A 17341-nucleotide genomic window follows, 5' to 3' on the forward strand; every position below is an offset into this window, starting at 1 on the left:
CAGGGCAATGTTTGCCATCCTGGGTTCAAGGCTGTGATGGACTTTTGCAATTTGAGATGTTCCCATAGGCTGGAGAGGTTCTGAACCAGGGGGCAGGAACCTCCTACGCACCTCTTCACTTCGCTGTAATCCCCCAGCTGCTGGGAAATGCTGGCAGGAGGGAGCAGGGCCATGTTTCCAAAACGAAAGTGAGCAGCAAGCTACTAGAACACCCTGTGAGCTGGTGGTGATTTCTCAGTAGGGTTTGTTCCCAGACCTTTCCTATTTTTCCAAACAATAGATATTTGGGCTGATCACAGGTCTCAAGCTGCATTTTTGCCATGTTTCCTCCAATATCACTAAAACAGGCATGAGCAAAGGAAGCCAGAGATGGGGCCAAGCCCTTTCCCGTGGACTCTGGGCTGACCCTGGGTGCTGTCCCCATACCTGTCCCCATACTGGCCCTGGTCCCCACTGCCCTCATGGACGTGATGGGGGAATGTGGCTGCATGCTGGCTCCAGCCTGTCCTGCCATCCCCGGGTGTTGGCTCAGGTCAGGGTCCCACCAGGTGTCCCCAGGGTGGCACAATGTGACAGAGAGCTCAGGGCCATCACACCGAGCCCTCTGGGACATGGGGGTGGGATGAAGAGGGGACTATTGGCAGCGAGGCCAAGGGGAGATCAATACAGGGACCTCCATCTCTCCAATCTGCACCTGCTGAGGAAACACTGAGGGGAGGATTCATCGCCTGGGGCTGCTGGTGGCTCTGGAGCAGAAGCTGGAGCAAGTGCAGGGGCTGCCCCCAGCCCAGGCAGGTGGCCCCTCCTGGCCAGGCAGCTCTGCTGCTGCTCTTCCTTGTCCTCCTGCCTTGCCACCCATGCAACAAACATTCTTTCAGTTTTCATTTCAGCTTTTTATTTGTTAAAACAAAGTGAAGATTGGATGCAAATAAAGCTACAGCCCCTTTTACACATCATTAAGGAAGACAGGGTCATTGAGACCTGTATGCAAAGGGCCAGCACTTAAGACATGAAGCTGGCTCTGGCTAGAGATGCTGGGAAAGAGCCTGAAGAAAATGAGCTTTCTTGCAAGAAAAACACTTTGCTGCTTCTGTTTTCCTTTTTTGTTGTTGTTGTTGTTGTTGTTGTTGTTGTTGTTGTTTGGTTGGTTGTTTTTTTGTTTTCCAGCCTGGTGGAGCAGGGGCAGAGCTGTGCCCGGGGCACCTCCTCTCCCTGACCAGCCCCTTCCCCTGCCCATGCTGTCAGATCCCTTCTCCAAGGAATTGTACCAGAATCAGCTCATGGAAAACCATGCCTCCCCAGTGGACAGCACAGCAGAGGGTCCTCACCAGCCCCCGAAGCATGGGGGACAGCAGGGCTGCTGGGGAGGGAGGGGGGCACAGGTGGGTCGCGGAGTCCTCATCTGAAGCACAGTGCTGCAGGATGCACTCAGGTGAAGGGGATGAAGCAGGGGTGGGAAGACGCTCAAGCCCTCAGCTGCCTGGTGGGTACAATGGGGTCAGGAGCAGAACAAGAGCCAGGCAGCTCTAATTTCCATTCACATCGGTCTTCTGTGCTTTAAAGCCTGAAATACAACAGGTGTGAGACCACAATCAGTCAGCCTACACTTCTCTATCTCAGAAATTCCTCTCCTCCCTCTGACACACTGTCTTCCCGAGCCAGAGCCCTTCACACCTCACCTGGATCCCATCCCCAATGCTCTCTGGCCATTCTAATGGGCCAGGGAGTTCAGGACCACATGGAACGAGCTGGAGCAGCCCCTTGCATGGCACAACAAGGGGATTGAACACAACATTGCCCAGCCAGCAGCCTCAAACCTACAAATCTAACCCCCAGAAGGAAAAGGAAGGCACTCCACTGATGGTATGGATGGCAGGGAGGCAGGAGCCTTGATCTAGGAGTCTGTAGTACCCACAGGCACCGTACAGCCTGGCCAGGGGACAGGAGCAGTTCTGTTCTGCTCTTGGGACAGCTGCTTTGGGTGCAGCGCTGGTACCCATGAGGGTACAAAGCAGCCTGTCCAAAGCAGCCACAGCCACCAACCTCTGCGTTTACCTCCACCACCAGCAGCTTCGTCACAGTGTCCACATGCCCCTGCGCCGGCACCACGGGTACCTCGGTGTTGCAGAGCTCCTCAGAGTGCAGCGCCTGGGCGGTGACGGTGACGTTCACCTTCCCTGGGGATGCAGATGGGGAACGCAGCTGTGACACAGCCCTGGTTTCCCCAGCCCTTCACCAGCTCCTCCGCACCCATACCCAGGCTGGTGGCTTTCACGTCCCACTGGAAGGTCCTGGCTTTGAACCCCGAGATGCAGCTGCTCTCCGCACCATCTGCACTTGCTGACACCTCCAGCTCTGCCAACTCTGCCAGCGTCACCTGAACCTGCAGGACCACGACACCCTCAGCCCCCACCAGGCCACAGATCCTGGCCCCTGCCCCCCACCCCCACTCACCCGCAGGGACTGCTGCAGGTAGTTGAAGATGGTGGCGGCCAGGGTGAAGGCTTCACCCCGGGTCACAGTGTAGGGCAGCGCCAGCTCCACGAAGAAGGGCTTGAAGGTCAAGAGGGTGACAGTAGGGGCTAGCCCCAAGCCCGTGGGTGCCGTGCAGAACATCCCGGCTGTCCACTCCGTGATGGCGTCAGGTACTGTCACTGGCACCTCTGCGGAGCCCTCCTCCCTGCAGGGTGGTGGGAGATGGACAGCTCTTGCTGGCCAGGCCTGACGGGCAGAGCCAGCAGAAGGAGCATGCCAACCACCCGTGGTCCAAGCACTGGTGGTCATCGCATGTTTGGGGTGGGCAGAGGTGCCACCAGTGCTCCTGGTTCTCTCTTACAGCATCCCCTGCCTGCAGGACTTGGTTTGCCACGGTCTGTCCTGGGGCTGGTACTAAGTTTGCATCTGGATGCGTCCCAGTGCCACTCCTGGACACAGGGACGCCGACCCAGTGGTCTGGGTGCTGCATCCAGAGGGGAAGCTGCCCCCTGGCTTGAGGTCTTCCAGGGCTCCTTACTTACCCCACAGGGACCAGCTCCCACAGCCACGTCCCAGGAAAATCCTTCTGCAGTGCTTGGCGCTGCCTGGGTCGGGGCTCTCTCTCATCTTCCTGTTCGTATTTCTCCAGCCCTGCTGATGGGCACAACTTGAATGTGCTGCCAGGAAGGACAGGGGCTGGACGTCCCTCTCCGCCCTTCAGCAGCTGGTGTGGGGGCTCTTGCAGACCGTCCCTGCTCACCCACTGTTCGGAATGCCATAGAGCTTTTCAGGACAGTGTTGGTGACAGTTCTCAAAGCTGCACGCTGAAATGTGACACACAAGAGGGAACCACAGTGCGCTGAAGACCATCATTGCCAAAACGCCTTTCTGACCCTTTCTGAAATGAGGAATCATCTCGTGCTTCAAGCCAAAAAGGAGCTCCCAGAAATCAGGACCCCTCTCACACTGCAGCAGGAGTGCAGGAGGGGAAAAGGAATGCCAGGGCGCACGGCTGCACTGGGGCAGGTGGCCGTGACCTGCTGGTTCTGCTCTGCTCACCCCGTCCCCAGCCAGCCCCAACCCAGTGCTGCCGATGGGAGGCCTCTCCTTGGCTGCTCACTTCAAGTCCAGGTTCACAATGGAAGATCAGAGCTTAGCCCTGTCCCCATGGTAAGCCACCGTGCCCAGACAGACAGGCATGATCCGCACGCCTGCCGCAGGCTGGGAGCGGGGTGCAGTGCGTGGGGGATGTAGGAGGACGGTTTGTGAGCACGGATGTGGGACAGGGGGGGGACCGGGTGTCCCTGCATCCCAAGAAGCCCTCCCTGTGAGGAAGAGGAGCATAAGGCAGGGATGGGGAGGTGGGGGGGTGGGGGATGGCTCCTACCACTCCTGGGTCACACGGGTCCTGAAATCTGCGAAATTCTGCTGCCTGCCTAACGCGCCGATGTTTGTATGCGAAGAAAGTCATATCATATGGGTTGAGTGGTATAGCGCCTGCTGGTGGCATAGCCCCGCTAGGGGCAGCACAGGATGCTCCATATTCAGAATAAGAGCTGTCTTCAGAAGATGGGCGTAAGTTATAGACCTAAGCCAAACACGTGAGCTTTAGTTGAGAAAGACCTGAAATACTCCTGGCCCAGCTCCAGCCCTCATTGCTCCTGGCATCATCCCATAGCCCTGGCACTTCTCCAGGCAGGGCAGTGATGCTGCCAGCCCCAACCCCTCTGATGGGGCCCCTTGCTGCTCCATCTCCTCCTCTCCCAGAGGAGCAGGCATTGCTTCCCACCACTCGCACCCTATCTTCAATATTGCCACCCAAGGAAGCACCGCAGGGCAATTCTGTGGCTCATGCCCTGGCCAGTAGAGCCCTGGACCCTATGCAAAGCCCCAGCCTCTGTGGATGGCAGGGCTCTTGGGACCAGGTCCTCACTGCCGTCCCCTGAAATGTGCCTGGCAGTGAGAACCCACTGTCCCTGTGCCCCATCAGCAAGTCCCCTGCAAATTCCCCATGGAAAGGCACCAGTCCAGCACCGAGGCCACTCCATACTCACCACTTTGGAGCCGTAGGCAGCCTTGAGACCATAGTACGATGTGGGCTGATCCATGATGTGGATGGCACACAGGGACCCTGGGGCAGCCTGCACCTTCAGGCGGACCTGCGAGCCTGCCAGAGCCTTCTGCTCTGGGAAGGACAGCTTCACCTGGGGAGAGGGTCCCAGGAAGGAATTCCTCTCCATCCCCCCAAAAAATGGCAAAGGGTGGAGAGCAAGTGGTGTGCTGGAAGCCAGGAGATGGCTCGCAGCCTCCATTCACCTGGCTGGGGAAGCACATGGCGATGCGCAGCTCAGCCCAGTCTCCCACCACATTGCCACCGGGCAGCATCACATAGCCCAACACCATGGCCGTGGGCACCAGCCTGGGGCCAACAGGCAGCTCCAGGGAGAAGGAGCCTCTCAGCCCTGGGACAGGGAGGGAGGTGAGGTCCAGGCATGGGCAGCAGAGCCCTGCATGACCTGTCTCTGCTGCAGGACCTACCTGCCTCCAAGGTCAGCTCCTTCCTGAGGACGCTGACAATGGTATCTCTGGCCATGACCTGCAAAGGAGGAGGGAGGAGATGGGAAGGGCTAAATTGGTGCTTCAGGAGGAAGTGAAATGGTTCCCCAACACCCAGCAGCTCCAGGGTCCAACCCCAAGACCCTAAGCCAACAGTGCCCATGCAGGGCTGACTGGAAATGGCTCCATCCTGGCCAGTCCAGCAGCTTTATCCTTCTCCTCTGAGCTCTGTCCTTTGTGCACTGTCCCCCATTCCTCCCTAGGCAAAGACCCACCAGGAAGACCACATCCACGCTCTGTAGCTCGGTTCCCAGGGCCTCCTTGTTGAGGACGTAATCTACCCGGAGTCGCAGGGGCTTTCTGCAGGGTGGCGTCCTTTTCATCCTGTGGATCTTCAAGAAACTTTGGCTGTCCGAAGAGGAGGAATTCAGGACGGTACTGTCATTTCGGCTTTCGTGCTTCGAGGGCAGAGACACCTCCTTGAGATCACCCTGAGGGGTGGAAATCAGGAGTCTCAAAAGTGAAGACAGCCTAGCAGGATGGAAAGGCTTACAGCAGCCGCGACCACCGCACACTGTGCTGTGAGATCCCTGGAGGAGTACACCGGGAGACATGAGCCAGCCATGCTCAGTCCCCCAAAAAGAGTGAATAAGCATCCCACAAGTGGTCATGTTGGGTTGGTGAAGGCAGAAGGGATACCAACGGCTCCCTTCAGCAGCATCTGCACCAGGAGGAAGAGGAGATGCACAGGCTGGGTTGGAGCCAAAGGGTAAGGGTGGGAGAGCGGGGCTGTGGGGCACAGGAAACCTCCATTACCGTGCCAGTGGGGGGTATCCCATGCTTGTAGAAACCATTGGTGTTCTTGAATGCAGCTGTGGGCATTTCAGGCAGAATGTTACAGCTTTTAGTCAGTCTATGCAAATTCCCTGCAGAGAGGAGGCAGAGACGAGAGAGGCACTGGGTGGCACAGCGTTAATGGCTCCATCCCTGCTTTCTCCCACATGTCACCTCCACCCATGCCTCTGTGTCCTCAGGATAGGGGTGTGAAGTTTGACCCCCTGATGTCCCACGTTCAGCATCACAGCTGCAGAGCTGTGCTGGGTGGTGCATGAGGCTGGAGATGGCGCTCAGCAATTTGTCCTGGCAAACCCCCCAGGAGAGCTGGGCCCAGTGCCTGCTCTCCAGTCCCCACCCCAAGCAGTGTTACCAGCCGGTGCTGATGCAGACACCACTCTGGCCCAGTCCGAAGCGAAAGGAAGGACAGGAGAAGCAGCAATGCAAAGCTCACGAGGCAGAGCTTATGATGCAAAGCTATCTCCCTCTCTTCAACTCATGCATGGCAGGAAAATGGGTCAGAGTCACGAGCATGCAGAGCTGCATGTTTGCTCCCCACTGCTTTCTTTGCATGTTGCCATAAGAAACAAAGTCGTCCTCAATGCAAGCTATGTTTAGGGGTGAGTTTGCACAGTGCAAAAGCCCATTTGATGGGCAACAACACAAGAAATTGTCCTCAGGGTGACAGGAGCTGAACTATGAGCAGCACTAGGCAGGATCTGGGTGCTATCGAAGTTCCCATCTTTACTCCAAAATGATCAAAACTACCCATCTTTACTCCCTTAGCTGATACAGACAGATAGGATCTGCCATTCCTATCTGTGCTGTGCTGAAACTGGGCTCTTTACCTGATCCTAAGGAAGTTTATAACAACCCTGCTCAGGCAGATAACAGCTATTTATAATCTTGACCAAAGTCAGAAAGACCTGACAAGAAAAAGATAATAACCCTAACAGCTTTCCAGTCACTGACAAAGCATCCCAGCTTGTGTCAGAGAGGCAGAGAGTGCAGAATAGGAGGTGGATGGTGGGGGAATAGCTGGGGAAGGATCCTGGAATAGGAAGAAGTTCCTGAAGAGCCTTCAGGGCCTGAGGGATTGCTCCACAGATGGGAGTAGAGGAAACACCAAAGCAAGGAAGGGCCAGAGCAGCTGATGCGTGTGTATGGGAAGAATGGACACCCCAGGTGCACCCTGACTGCGCTTACCAGTCCTCCGCTCTGTCAGAATTGCATTGGCATAGAGCCGCCTCTCATAGTCGGGGCTGGTCAGGTTGAAAGAAGCCGTGGATATCTGGGTGGAGAAGCAGCCGTTCCCCCCTGTCTGAAGGAAAGAGTTGCCCACATTAGCAGCAGCCCATGGCCAGGCCCTTGGGTGTCATCTGCAGGGAAGTGGTGGACTGGGGCTCTCAGGTGCTGCTGCCTCCCACCAGCCCATTCTCCAGCACTGGAACCCTGCAACATCCACCCCAGGGCTGGTATGCTGCTCTGCCATGTGGCTGTCCCATTCCTGCCCATCCTGTCCCGAGGAGCACCCCAAGAGTCCCCACCCAACTCCCCCACACTCTTTGGGATGACTGGCTTTACAGAACATTGATATGAAAGCTGGATCTCCCGGTGATGCCCAGTCACTGCACCCAGCTGTCTTCCCCAAGGCACAGTACCCTGAGATGGGGAAACACCTCCAGGATCACCACCCACATTCCCCGTCTTCTGCCCTCACCTCAGCCTCAAATGTAGCACATCTGCCAGGTTCTTTCAGATAATAGTTGTGCCACTGGCACAGGCTGGCCTCAGCCCTGCCCTGAAAAGGTTTCCCAGATGGGTACCTGTGGGGATGGAGCAGGAAGGGGATGGGGAGGCTGCAGGGAACATCGGCCCCGTGGCCACTCGCCAACTCACCACCCGCAGATGTGCAGTGGGATCATCTCGTCCGTCACCGTCACAAAGGACGGCAGCTGAAGAAGCACTTGGAAGTGGGGTGGCCCTGCAGGAGAACAATGGGAATCAGGAGCCTGCCCACTTCTTCCTTGCCCATTTCTTGCCATCCAGCACGATGGCTCCCAAAAGCCTTCATGCCCACTCACTGTTTATCTCCACATAGAAGATGTGAATATTCTGTTCCACCCTGATGGTGTAACTGCCAAGGGATGAGTGGGCCAGCGGGAGGGACAGGTCCGCAATGCCCTGCTGCAGGCTCACATCCTGCCATGACGCGATGGTTCTCCCTGTGTAATCCTGCACATGGGGGCACACAGTGTCAGCCCTCACCTGGGGAGTTGTGGCAGCAGTGGGGTTGACCGCTTGGACTCATCGCTCTGTTCAACCTCGCAAGAAGCAGAGATTGCCATGGATTGCCCTGCTGCCATGCTCAGACCCTGAGGGCATCACCTCTCCAGGTGGAACACTTGCCCCAGAAGCTGCGTTAGCTGATCTCCAGCCTGCAGGCTGAGTTCCAGCAGCAGGACACTGGGGGATGCTCCAGTCTGCACTGGGAGCTCCTGGTTTTCTACACAGATTGAAATCTCTGTGGCAATAGTCACCACTGTCTTCATGCACATAAGCTGGCCCTCAGTGGCATTGCCTTGAGGTCCCCCATGCAGGCAAGCTGACCCAAATGGGGTTGGAAATGAGGATGAGGAACCCAAGCCCTTCTCCCTACTCCTTGTGATGTCTCTGCATCAGGGATGTCCTCTCTGTCCCCGCTCCTGGTGCCCAGCAGCACATGTGTTCTGGGCCCCTTTGTGCCTCCCGAGGGAGCTGGCAGGATGGCATACGGTGAAGACTCACATTCACAGTCACCAAGGGAAGCTGCAAAAACAGAGAGAAGGGGTTAGCACTCAGTGTGGAGCTGCCCAGCCACGCCTCTGCCCAGCTGCCTGTGCTCACTGTGACACTGCGGTCCCTGCTGCCAAGACCCAGCAGATTCACCACGTGAGGACCCTGTCACCACCACACCTCCTGCACTCTGACCCCATCTCACCTTTCTGTCACTGGGAATGAAGTCCTCCTCCAAATGGAGAATTCGAAACTTCACTGGAAAGAGCAAACCCCAGAGCAGGAGTGAGTGCTAGAGCCTGGGACCCAACCTGGGCATCCCATCCCAAGAGCCCATGAGCTCTTCCAGCATCTCCTGCCCCTCACCAGTTTGCCCAGGCTTGTAGGTAGTTTTGTCTGTCTGTATCACAGTCCACAGACCTGGGGCTTTCAGCAGGACCTCCCTCTGCTGGGAGACCCTCAGGGAACCTCCTTGGATGGAGACATGCAGGTACGCCACCTCCTCTGTGGGGGTAGAAATCTGCCCCCAGGGAAACAACAGAAATGGGTGCAAACCCTTTACGGTGGGCTTGGGTGTATCATGGGAAGACAATGTAGATGCAGCTCACCAGGTCTTCGTGTCTGCCCTGTGTCCCTCTGCCCTCCATTGCCCACCTCGGACAGCCCCCATGTCCCCTCCCCTGGCTCCAGCAGTGGCTAAGAGATGGACATTCCCTCCTGGGGCCCTCAGTCACTCACGTTGGGGAAGAGGGGCCAGTCCAGCTGGAGGATCTTGTTGCCCGTCTCCTCCAGGGTGACATTAGGGACGCCATGGCTGCTCGCCAGGTGGAGGGTGACCCGCACAGGCCCATCCAGGTCCATGAGGTGGATGTGCACCTTGCCCCCGTGTGGGTAGTAGATCACGTAGGGGAAGAGCACCAGGTATCTCCTGGGGAGAGGACTCCTCAACAGTGGGCAGGGACCCCCACCAAAGACCAGCACTCCCTTCCCATTCAGACTCCCAAGGCAGGGGATACCTGATTTGTTCTACCCCTGGATGTTCTCCGTGGGGCTGTGCCACCCAGCCTTCCCCCATCTGCCCGGTCCATAGACCAGAGCACCCTTTGCCCATAAACACCTCTGGAAGCAGCTGTTGGTTGGGTCTGGGGGGAGAGGAATGATTCTGCTCATGCCCCAGCTTGTGTGTGAGGTTGCACCTACACCAAAGCAGCCCAGAGGCTCCAGCCCCAGGTACAAAGTCCTCTGCACTCACAGGGATAACACAACATACCACCCCGAGCACTTCTCCCCCAACCAGCAACCACAGTCAAGGCCAGGATTGTCCCTGAGCATCACCAGCAAGCTAAGACCAACCATCATCCTACCAAGCATGGACAGATGGACACAAAGAGGGCTTACGGCTGTGCAGATGCTCCAGCTACGAGGTACAGGAGGCAAAGCAGCATCAGGCAGGGCAGGGCTGCTGTGGAACCCATGCCTGGGGAGAACGCGGCAGCGAGGCGGACTGAGCCCTCACACTGCACCTTCCCCCTCTCCCTTTCACATTCACCTCCCCGCTGGCCGCAACGAAAGCCAGAGAGGTTCCTGGTGGGGGCCTGGCCATTCAGCTAGGACAATGTTTAACCACCCGACCCAGGGCTCAGTGGGTTCAAGGCTCCAGGCAGCCAAACCCCACCTGCAGATGTGGGCACGTGGCAGCACCACCGAGCCAGCGCAGAGCTGCAGAGCAAACAGCGAGTGGAGAAACCTGGCAGGAGGGAAAAGAGAGAAGGGGCTCCCTGGGAATGGAGCACCTCCCCAGGCATGCTGCTCTTGGCCATCTCCATATGATGGTTCCTGACCCGGAGAGCTCTTGTTCGCAGGACACTTCTTTGCAGTTGCTAGTATTGTTGCCCAGCAGAAGCTAATGGACAGACTTCCATGATCTTGCAGAATTTCTTCCAGCCATTCCCAAGAGCAGGAACAATGATGAATCAAAGCACTGTTCCCTTTCTTGGCCATCGTTTGCACATCATATTTAGAGAATTTTAGGACTGATGTCATGTGAGTCTTGCCCACCCCACTTCCAGCACTGGGGGCAGCCACACACTGTCCTGCTGTAACCCCAGGTGGGAAGTGACCACAGGGTGCCCAAAGCCCTGCCTGGCTGCAGGGAGCAGATAGAGGAGGAGCTCACAGGAGCCCCACAGGGCTGGCAGATGAACGTGGTTGTACCAGGTCCCTCCTGCTCCAGGTGGGCATGGTCCAGGCCTTCCTCCTTTGTAAACTTCATTGGTGCCCCTCCTGTGAGCGTACTGCTCACCCCCACGGCACAGGGGACAGGCCCCGTGTAACTCCCACCCTGCCACGTGCTCCTCGTCCCGTCCAGAGCCATATCCCCAGGAGAAGCCGTGGTGTCCATAGGGGTGCTGTGTGTGCAGCATGGCCGTAAGGAGATGGATCCCCCCCCACTGTGCCCTCTCCCCTCAGGCTCAGGCACCATGCACAGACACCAGCTGTGGATTCTTTAATCTTGCACCATCCTCTACACTGAGGTTGCTCTTCCCATGTGGCAATATCCCCCTCCCCACGTTCCTCCCGTCCCTCCCAGCCTTACCGTGTGCTCTGCACCCTCCCCACAGGTGGCTGCACAAGGACAGCGCTGCCAGTAGGACCATGGCTTGCAGCTTCCCCTGGCAGGAAACAACTGAACAAGCCCACAGGTGAACCACACCACAAGGGACAGAGAACAGTGCAGTGAGCTCTACCTGGCACATCCAGCCCTTCACCCCTTGCATGGGCAGGATCTATCCCACCAGATGGAGCCCACAGGCTGGGCCAGCTGCACAGCACCAGGTCTGGGGGAGACACATGTCATTGCAAGGGGGTTCTGGGGCACCTTGCTCTGTTTTCAGCGCTGCCTCCCACCCTGCTCTGCTTCCCCTTTTACCAGGGCACCATCCTGCTGCAAGCCCAGAAGACACATCTACAGGGGACAGGGGGACAGTGTGGCCCAGCCTGTGACTGCACCACCTTCCTGATGCCCCAAGAGGTTCTGTTCCTTTGCCTAATCACTGGACCCAGCTGTGTCCCCCGTGTGCCATGGACCGCCAGTCCCCTTGGTGGCCCCAGCACAGCATGGGAGCGGAGGGTGCTCAGAGCACTGGTCCCCCCGCTGATTTGCAGCCATCTCAGAGAAGACATCAACCATGGCTTTGCGGACAGTCTCTGTTAGCTCGGGGACATCCTTCAGGCTCAGGCCCTGGGTTTCTATCTTGGGGAGGACTTGGATGGTACATGTCCCTGGAGAGAGAGGGGAAAGGCCAAGGAGGCTGCTGGACAAACCCCCCAGGAGCAAGGTCTTCCCACCAGCATCCTCCACCACTGGCTGCCTGCCCACATGTCTCCCAGAGACCTTCATCCCCCATCCCCACCACCAAATTTTCCCTCCAGCAGCAGGGCTTCTTCTTTTACACTTACCAGAGGTGAATTTCTTATCCTTGGAGCTGAAGAAGTCCCAGTACGGGGAGATCACAATGGGGAAAATGGGAACCTGCAGGAGATAGGGGGTCAGGGGTGTCCTCCATACAGACTCCAGCTCCTGCTGTGCCCTGGGCTTCAGCAGGTCCCTGCCACCTCCCTGGGCCCTGCAGACCCCAGAAGACCCTAATGTCCCCCATCCTCCTGCCCCAGGGTGTGTGCCTATCCCTCTCTGCCAAGGGTGGGTGGAAGAGAATAATTGCCTTACCTGAGCCTGCACAGCCAAGTGAAAAGCCCCACGCTTGAAGGGCAGCATGGATTTGTCCTGGTTCCTGGTGCCTTCAGGGAAAATCAGCACTCGGAGCTGCACAGGACAGGAAGGGATGTGAACTTGGATCCCAGAGGCCCCCTGGCCCAGGACTGGTGCACCCCAATCCCCACTATGTTGGTGCCCCCCCATGCCTCCCACTGCACCCCCCTGTGTTTCTCCTCCTCAACTGCCTCCGCTGCCAGTCCCCTCACATTTTCACGCCGTATGGTCTTGGCCGTCTGTGAGATGACACCGATGGCATCTCCCCTCTTGTGGCGGTCAATGAAGATGATGCCACTGAGCCAGCAGGCCCACCCCACGGTGCCCATGTACATGAGCTCCTTCTTGGCGATGGGCACGCAGCGGTCGGGGATCACTTCCACCATGCCTGGAGGAGAGATGGGAGAAGAAACGATCAGTCCCTGCCTGGTAGCTCCCATGACCAACCAAGCTGTGGCTGCAGTGACCCAACATCATCCTCACTTCTTGCAGCCCTGAGCTCCAGCCCCACCAGCTTTTCTACCCCACACCTCCTGTACAAATCCTGGTGCTGGCCTCACTGGAACACCCCGGCACGAGCCTGGTCCAGCCCTGCAGAACCCCAAAGGCTGCCCAGGCAGCGATGAGTCCCTCCTCTCCCCTGCACTTACCCATGAGGTCAAGGGAAGCTTGGTGGTTGCAAACTATCACATAGGGCTCCTCGGTATTCAGATGCTCGGAGCCCCACACCTGCATCTTGATGCCGTACAAGTGCTTGAGGGGCCGGATCGCAGCACGCAGGAGCCTAGGGCAGAGGAACACGTGTGGGGAGCAGATCAACACAGACAGGGGCTGCTGGATTTCTTCCAGCCCTTCACAGTCACTCAAGAGCAAGGTGCAAGACGGATCAGCTAGAGCTGGTCCATACAAGCAAATAGCATGTCCCAAGGTGGGTCTGTGCCCAGTCTCAGCAATCCTGTGTGGTGGTTTTCTCTTGTAAGCACATCTGTAGCCATCCCCAAGGTGAGAGCAGTCGCTGCCTCAGTAGTAGGAAGTGTGGCTTTGAGCCACGAAGAGTTGCCACCATGAGCAGGTGGGAGAAATAACAAGGTTCTTGGAGGGCTGATGTCCAGGGAAGGTGAAAAAGTGAGATGGGAAGGGGTAGGATGGGATGGGAATGCCTGCAGCCACAGTGTGAATCATCGCATCCCAGAGGACAACGGCCTCTGGCTGGGTGAGCCTTACCATGAGGCTCCAGCACGTGCACCGTGGGCAGGAACCCCAGCCCCAGGCTCACAGCTTGCATGGCCACTGCCTCCTGTGGGTGGTGGGTCACAGCGAGATGTGCCAAGCAATGGCTGGGGGAGCACTGCAGGGAACAGCCTGGGGACAGAGAGGTCAGCAGGGCTGCTGCTGGGGAACAGCCACTGGGCAGCACTGCTAGCACCACACGTGGAGTTGGAGGAGGCTTTGCCAAGAGCAGAGAAAAAAATGCAGGAAACAACTCAGCTTTGTTCATTAGAGCAACTCAGAATAGCTTCAGGGGTCCTGCAGCATCAGGAAGGGATGGAAGTTTCTCATCCACATGGATGGACAGGAAACAAGGAAGAGCAGCGTCACCAGAAAGGGTTGGACAGGAAGGGTGACACCAGGATGGCAATACTGATGAAGGGTGACAGTCAGTATGAGAACAACAAGAAGAGTGAAGGGACAATGGGGCAATGGGAATTGCAACACCCAAGGAGAAGATAAAGCCTGGTACGCTCTCATTCCAACAGTGTTGAAATGGGGCACTTTCTAACCCATAGCATGGAGAGCATCCATGCCAGGGACCTCACATCTATCAGTGACTGTTCCCAGAGAACCCACAGGGGACAGGGCAGTCAGGAGGAGCTGGGGACCAGGCAGGCAGGAGAAGAGATTTGGGAGGAGTGAGGAGGCAGGGGAAATTCATGGGGAAATTCACAGTGCCTGGTAGAGCCGTTGTGCCAGAGGACTGAGCTTTTGGGAGACCTGGGCACGGCAATCCCTGTGCCTGTGGAGAAGCAAAACACTTGTGGCAATGCCCCAAAGCCAGGATTAATGACAGGATACTGCTCCAAGCTGGAGGCTTTGTGATTTGGAGGCTGAAGAGGAGGCAGAGCAGGGCGTGCTGCTCTGGTGGAGGACGGCTGTGAGGTGTCAGTGGGACAAGGTAAGGCACTGGTGACTCATGGCTGCATCATGCCGAGGAGTTCCTCTAAGCCAGAAGCTTTTGCCCCAGTGCTCAAAGCACCTCAGGACATGTGCGTGTGTGCACAGCATTTCCGCACAGACAGGATGAGAGAGAGAGGCTGCACAAGGGGACTGATAACATCAAACGTCTGACCACACTGCTGCCGAGGGCCCCAAATCTCTCAGCACCCACACTCAAGCTTGCCAGATTGCACAGCCTCAGACATCTTGCACTCTGACACAATTACATCCCTTCTGGTATGCTATCATTCCCAGGAATCCAGCACCAGGATTGCAACACCCTTGGAAGCAGACAAACCTTCCTCTCGTGCTCAGAGATGCTATCGCAGCTGCCACCACCCCCAGCTCAGCCGAGCCTCCCCTCTGCTGTGGGGCAGCACCGGCATGGCTCACCGGCACGTGGCAGCGCTGTGCCAGAGCTGATGGCACTGAGGAATCCCACAGTCCCTCTGCCAAAGCACAGTCCCCTGAACACGACGTGACTGCACTGCCAAAGAGGCAGGCATGGGTATGTGCTTGTATCCTGCTAATGACAGCACTTCGAACCCTTGCCAGCCTCCCCATCTGATGGCCCAATGCTGCAATGGCCAAAAAGGATCCCTTGTAAACGATTTCATCCTCTGGGGACCAGCTAGTCCAAAGCCAGGTGGCCACCCCATTGCAGTGTAACCATCCCTTGCCTTGGCCAGCACCCCTCCACCACACCACAAGATGCAGATGCACCCTTCCTTGCCGCAGGGATGTGGCCACAGCTCTCACCGTGGCTCCAGGGCTTGACTCAGCCTCACTGCACAGACACGCCGCATAGTCCTGGCTCTGGGTACAGCCTGGGAAGGAAAAAGCAGGTCCACAAGACCTCCAAACTCCTCCATCACTGCCAAGCCCCAGATGTCACAGCGGTGGAAGAACAACCCCAAGCCATACTCACTTCATATTCTCCACGGAGCGTCCCCGAAGAGCTGCCAAGGGGGAGAGGAGAGTGGCCATGGCCACAACCCAGCAGTTAAAGAAGGCCACCTTGCAGAAGTAGTTGAAGGCGGCATTGTGCTGGTAAAGCAGCAGGGCAGCGAACAGGAGGAGGAGCAGCAGCCCCTGGAGCAAGACAGCCTCCATCATGCTGCCTGGGCACGAGGGTTCTGGAGAGCTTAGCCTGTGTCCCCAGGAGCTGGGGAGGAGGGCAGGGCTGCCAGGAGCACAGCAGGAGACACTAGGGTATCAACAGAGCCGCATGTGGGTGTGTGGGGCTGGTCCCGGGAAAGGAGTTGTGTGCTGCTCGCCCTGTGCAGAGGCTTGAGTATGGACTGGCAGAGGTGGGAGGCAGGCTCACCAGCCGAGGGTGGAGAGCGGAGGTGAGTCAACACCATAGACCCTGGGTCACCCACGGAGTCACAGCTGGGATGTGCCTATTGCAATGCTTCCGACTTGATGCAATCAGCACTGCTGCTTATTACAGTGCTCACGCTGGGGGCACCTCCTGGGGTCACGGGAACCCCTGATATCCTCCTGATAGCAGGAGCAGCTCTGGTCCATACCCATCACCCCAGCGAGGCTGGCCGCAGTTCCCCAGCACCATTAGGACCCACACTGCAGATTATGAGGCCGCTGGAGCATACCTGGCTGCTCCCTGCGCAGGCTGGCCAGCCCCCGCCCCAGCTGGCAGCCAGGGGCCGCGTTGCGTTAGGTGTTTATGGCAGTGCAGTCAGCGTGCACAGGAGTGTAATTAGCCTCTCCTCCTGCTCACTTGCTGTCACACCAGGCATGTAAGATTCAAGCCCATTCCTGGGCTGCAGAAGTCTGGAAACTGGTCTTGCTTTTCAAAAGCAGCGTTCTGACATAGCAAAACTGACTGGCTTGGTGTCAGCCAGCTCAGCCACCAGCATCTCTTATCTGGGGCCTCACAGCCCCACTGCTCCATCCGTGCACTGCTGCCCACACCCCTTGGTTCCTCCAGCCCTTGGGTCAGAGGGCTCTGCTCGTGCCTTCCCATAACAACCCCAGCACCGCATCTCCTGGGTCACACCCAGTGGCTCCAACCCTTTTCTGACATGACGTACCTTCTACAAAACCATCCTGCTCCACTCCCACAGCAGCTGCTTCCACCCACACCTTCTCTCCACCTCCGGTGGCATGGGAACAAGCAGATGCCTTCCTGCTCCTGGCCGTGCCATGCCCCCTGTGCCGTCAGCTAGAAGTGCCCCAAGACAGTCTCCTTCTCTCCTGATCTACGCAGTCAGTCTTGTAGTATCTTGGGGTACTGCCACCCAAGGGAGATGTGCCTTCATGCCCAACCCAACACAGCTCCTCCACTCCACGCTGGGGCCAACCTTGCTAGCATCTCCCACAGCTTCAGCAGGAGCCAGGCCGAGCCTTGCTGCAGAGGAAGATCCACCTGTGGCAGAGCATAGCTCAGTCCTGGGCAGGGGGAACATGAGCTCTCCCTTCCATAGGGACCCCAAAATAGAGACAGGGCAGTCCTTATTGCCCAGTAGGGGCAGAAGGAGGGGATTTCAGGGTCAACTGTCTGGACACCATTTTTCTGCATGCTCTCAGCTCCATGTAACTCCCAGCCCTAGCGTCTCCTACTAGGAGCTAAGGCAGAGCCTCCTGATAACCGGGCTGTAATGCTTCTGGCTGCGTGGAACTCCACAGCCCTCATCAGAACCCCATAGTCCCACCAGCCCACCCACCCTGGTGGCATCAGAGCAGAGCTGTGAACCC

The 17341-nt window shown here is 57.5% G+C and overlaps 2 protein-coding genes across 7 annotated transcripts; both read right to left on the bottom strand.

Moving 5' to 3' along the window:
- Positions 1 to 884: 884 nt before the first annotated feature.
- Positions 885 to 10232, bottom strand: LOC311423108 (alpha-2-macroglobulin-like). 6 transcript variants are annotated; one of them, XM_084496724.1, is made up of 22 exons: positions 10039 to 10232; positions 9379 to 9568; positions 9007 to 9160; positions 8846 to 8898; positions 8653 to 8673; positions 7950 to 8100; positions 7765 to 7849; positions 7586 to 7691; positions 7072 to 7186; positions 5848 to 5957; positions 5307 to 5522; positions 5014 to 5071; positions 4792 to 4937; positions 4530 to 4679; positions 3863 to 4063; positions 3236 to 3299; positions 3018 to 3129; positions 2455 to 2680; positions 2257 to 2383; positions 2065 to 2177; positions 1680 to 1748; positions 1339 to 1564 (listed from the first exon to the last, which is right to left on the bottom strand). In XM_084496724.1, the coding sequence occupies exons 1-22, from the start codon at positions 10113 to 10115 to the stop codon at positions 1538 to 1540; spliced, it is 2571 nt and encodes an 856-aa protein (XP_084352850.1). In that variant the 5' UTR covers positions 10116 to 10232; the 3' UTR covers positions 1339 to 1537. The 6 variants fall into 6 exon arrangements, with proteins under 6 accessions (XP_084352848.1, XP_084352849.1, XP_084352847.1 ...); XM_084496722.1 differs by lacking the exon at positions 1680 to 1748 and having other exon boundaries at positions 885 to 1480; positions 2044 to 2177; positions 3018 to 3126; XM_084496723.1 differs by lacking the exon at positions 1680 to 1748 and having other exon boundaries at positions 885 to 1480; positions 2056 to 2177.
- A 1445-nt stretch (positions 10233 to 11677) lies between these two features.
- Positions 11678 to 13694, bottom strand: LOC311422730 (1-acyl-sn-glycerol-3-phosphate acyltransferase alpha-like; the record flags this gene model as incomplete). The annotated part of the gene is made up of 6 exons (XM_084496087.1): positions 11678 to 11922; positions 12100 to 12172; positions 12368 to 12463; positions 12622 to 12797; positions 13060 to 13305; positions 13634 to 13694. 6 exons carry the CDS (start codon positions 13692 to 13694, stop codon positions 11687 to 11689), a joined length of 888 nt encoding a protein of 295 aa, XP_084352213.1. The 3' UTR covers positions 11678 to 11686.
- Between the last annotated feature and the right edge of the window lie 3647 nt (positions 13695 to 17341).

This window comes from Aythya ferina (genome assembly GCF_964211825.1).
Source record: "Aythya ferina genome assembly, chromosome: 23".
NCBI classification, from domain to species: Eukaryota; Metazoa; Chordata; class Aves; order Anseriformes; family Anatidae; genus Aythya; species Aythya ferina.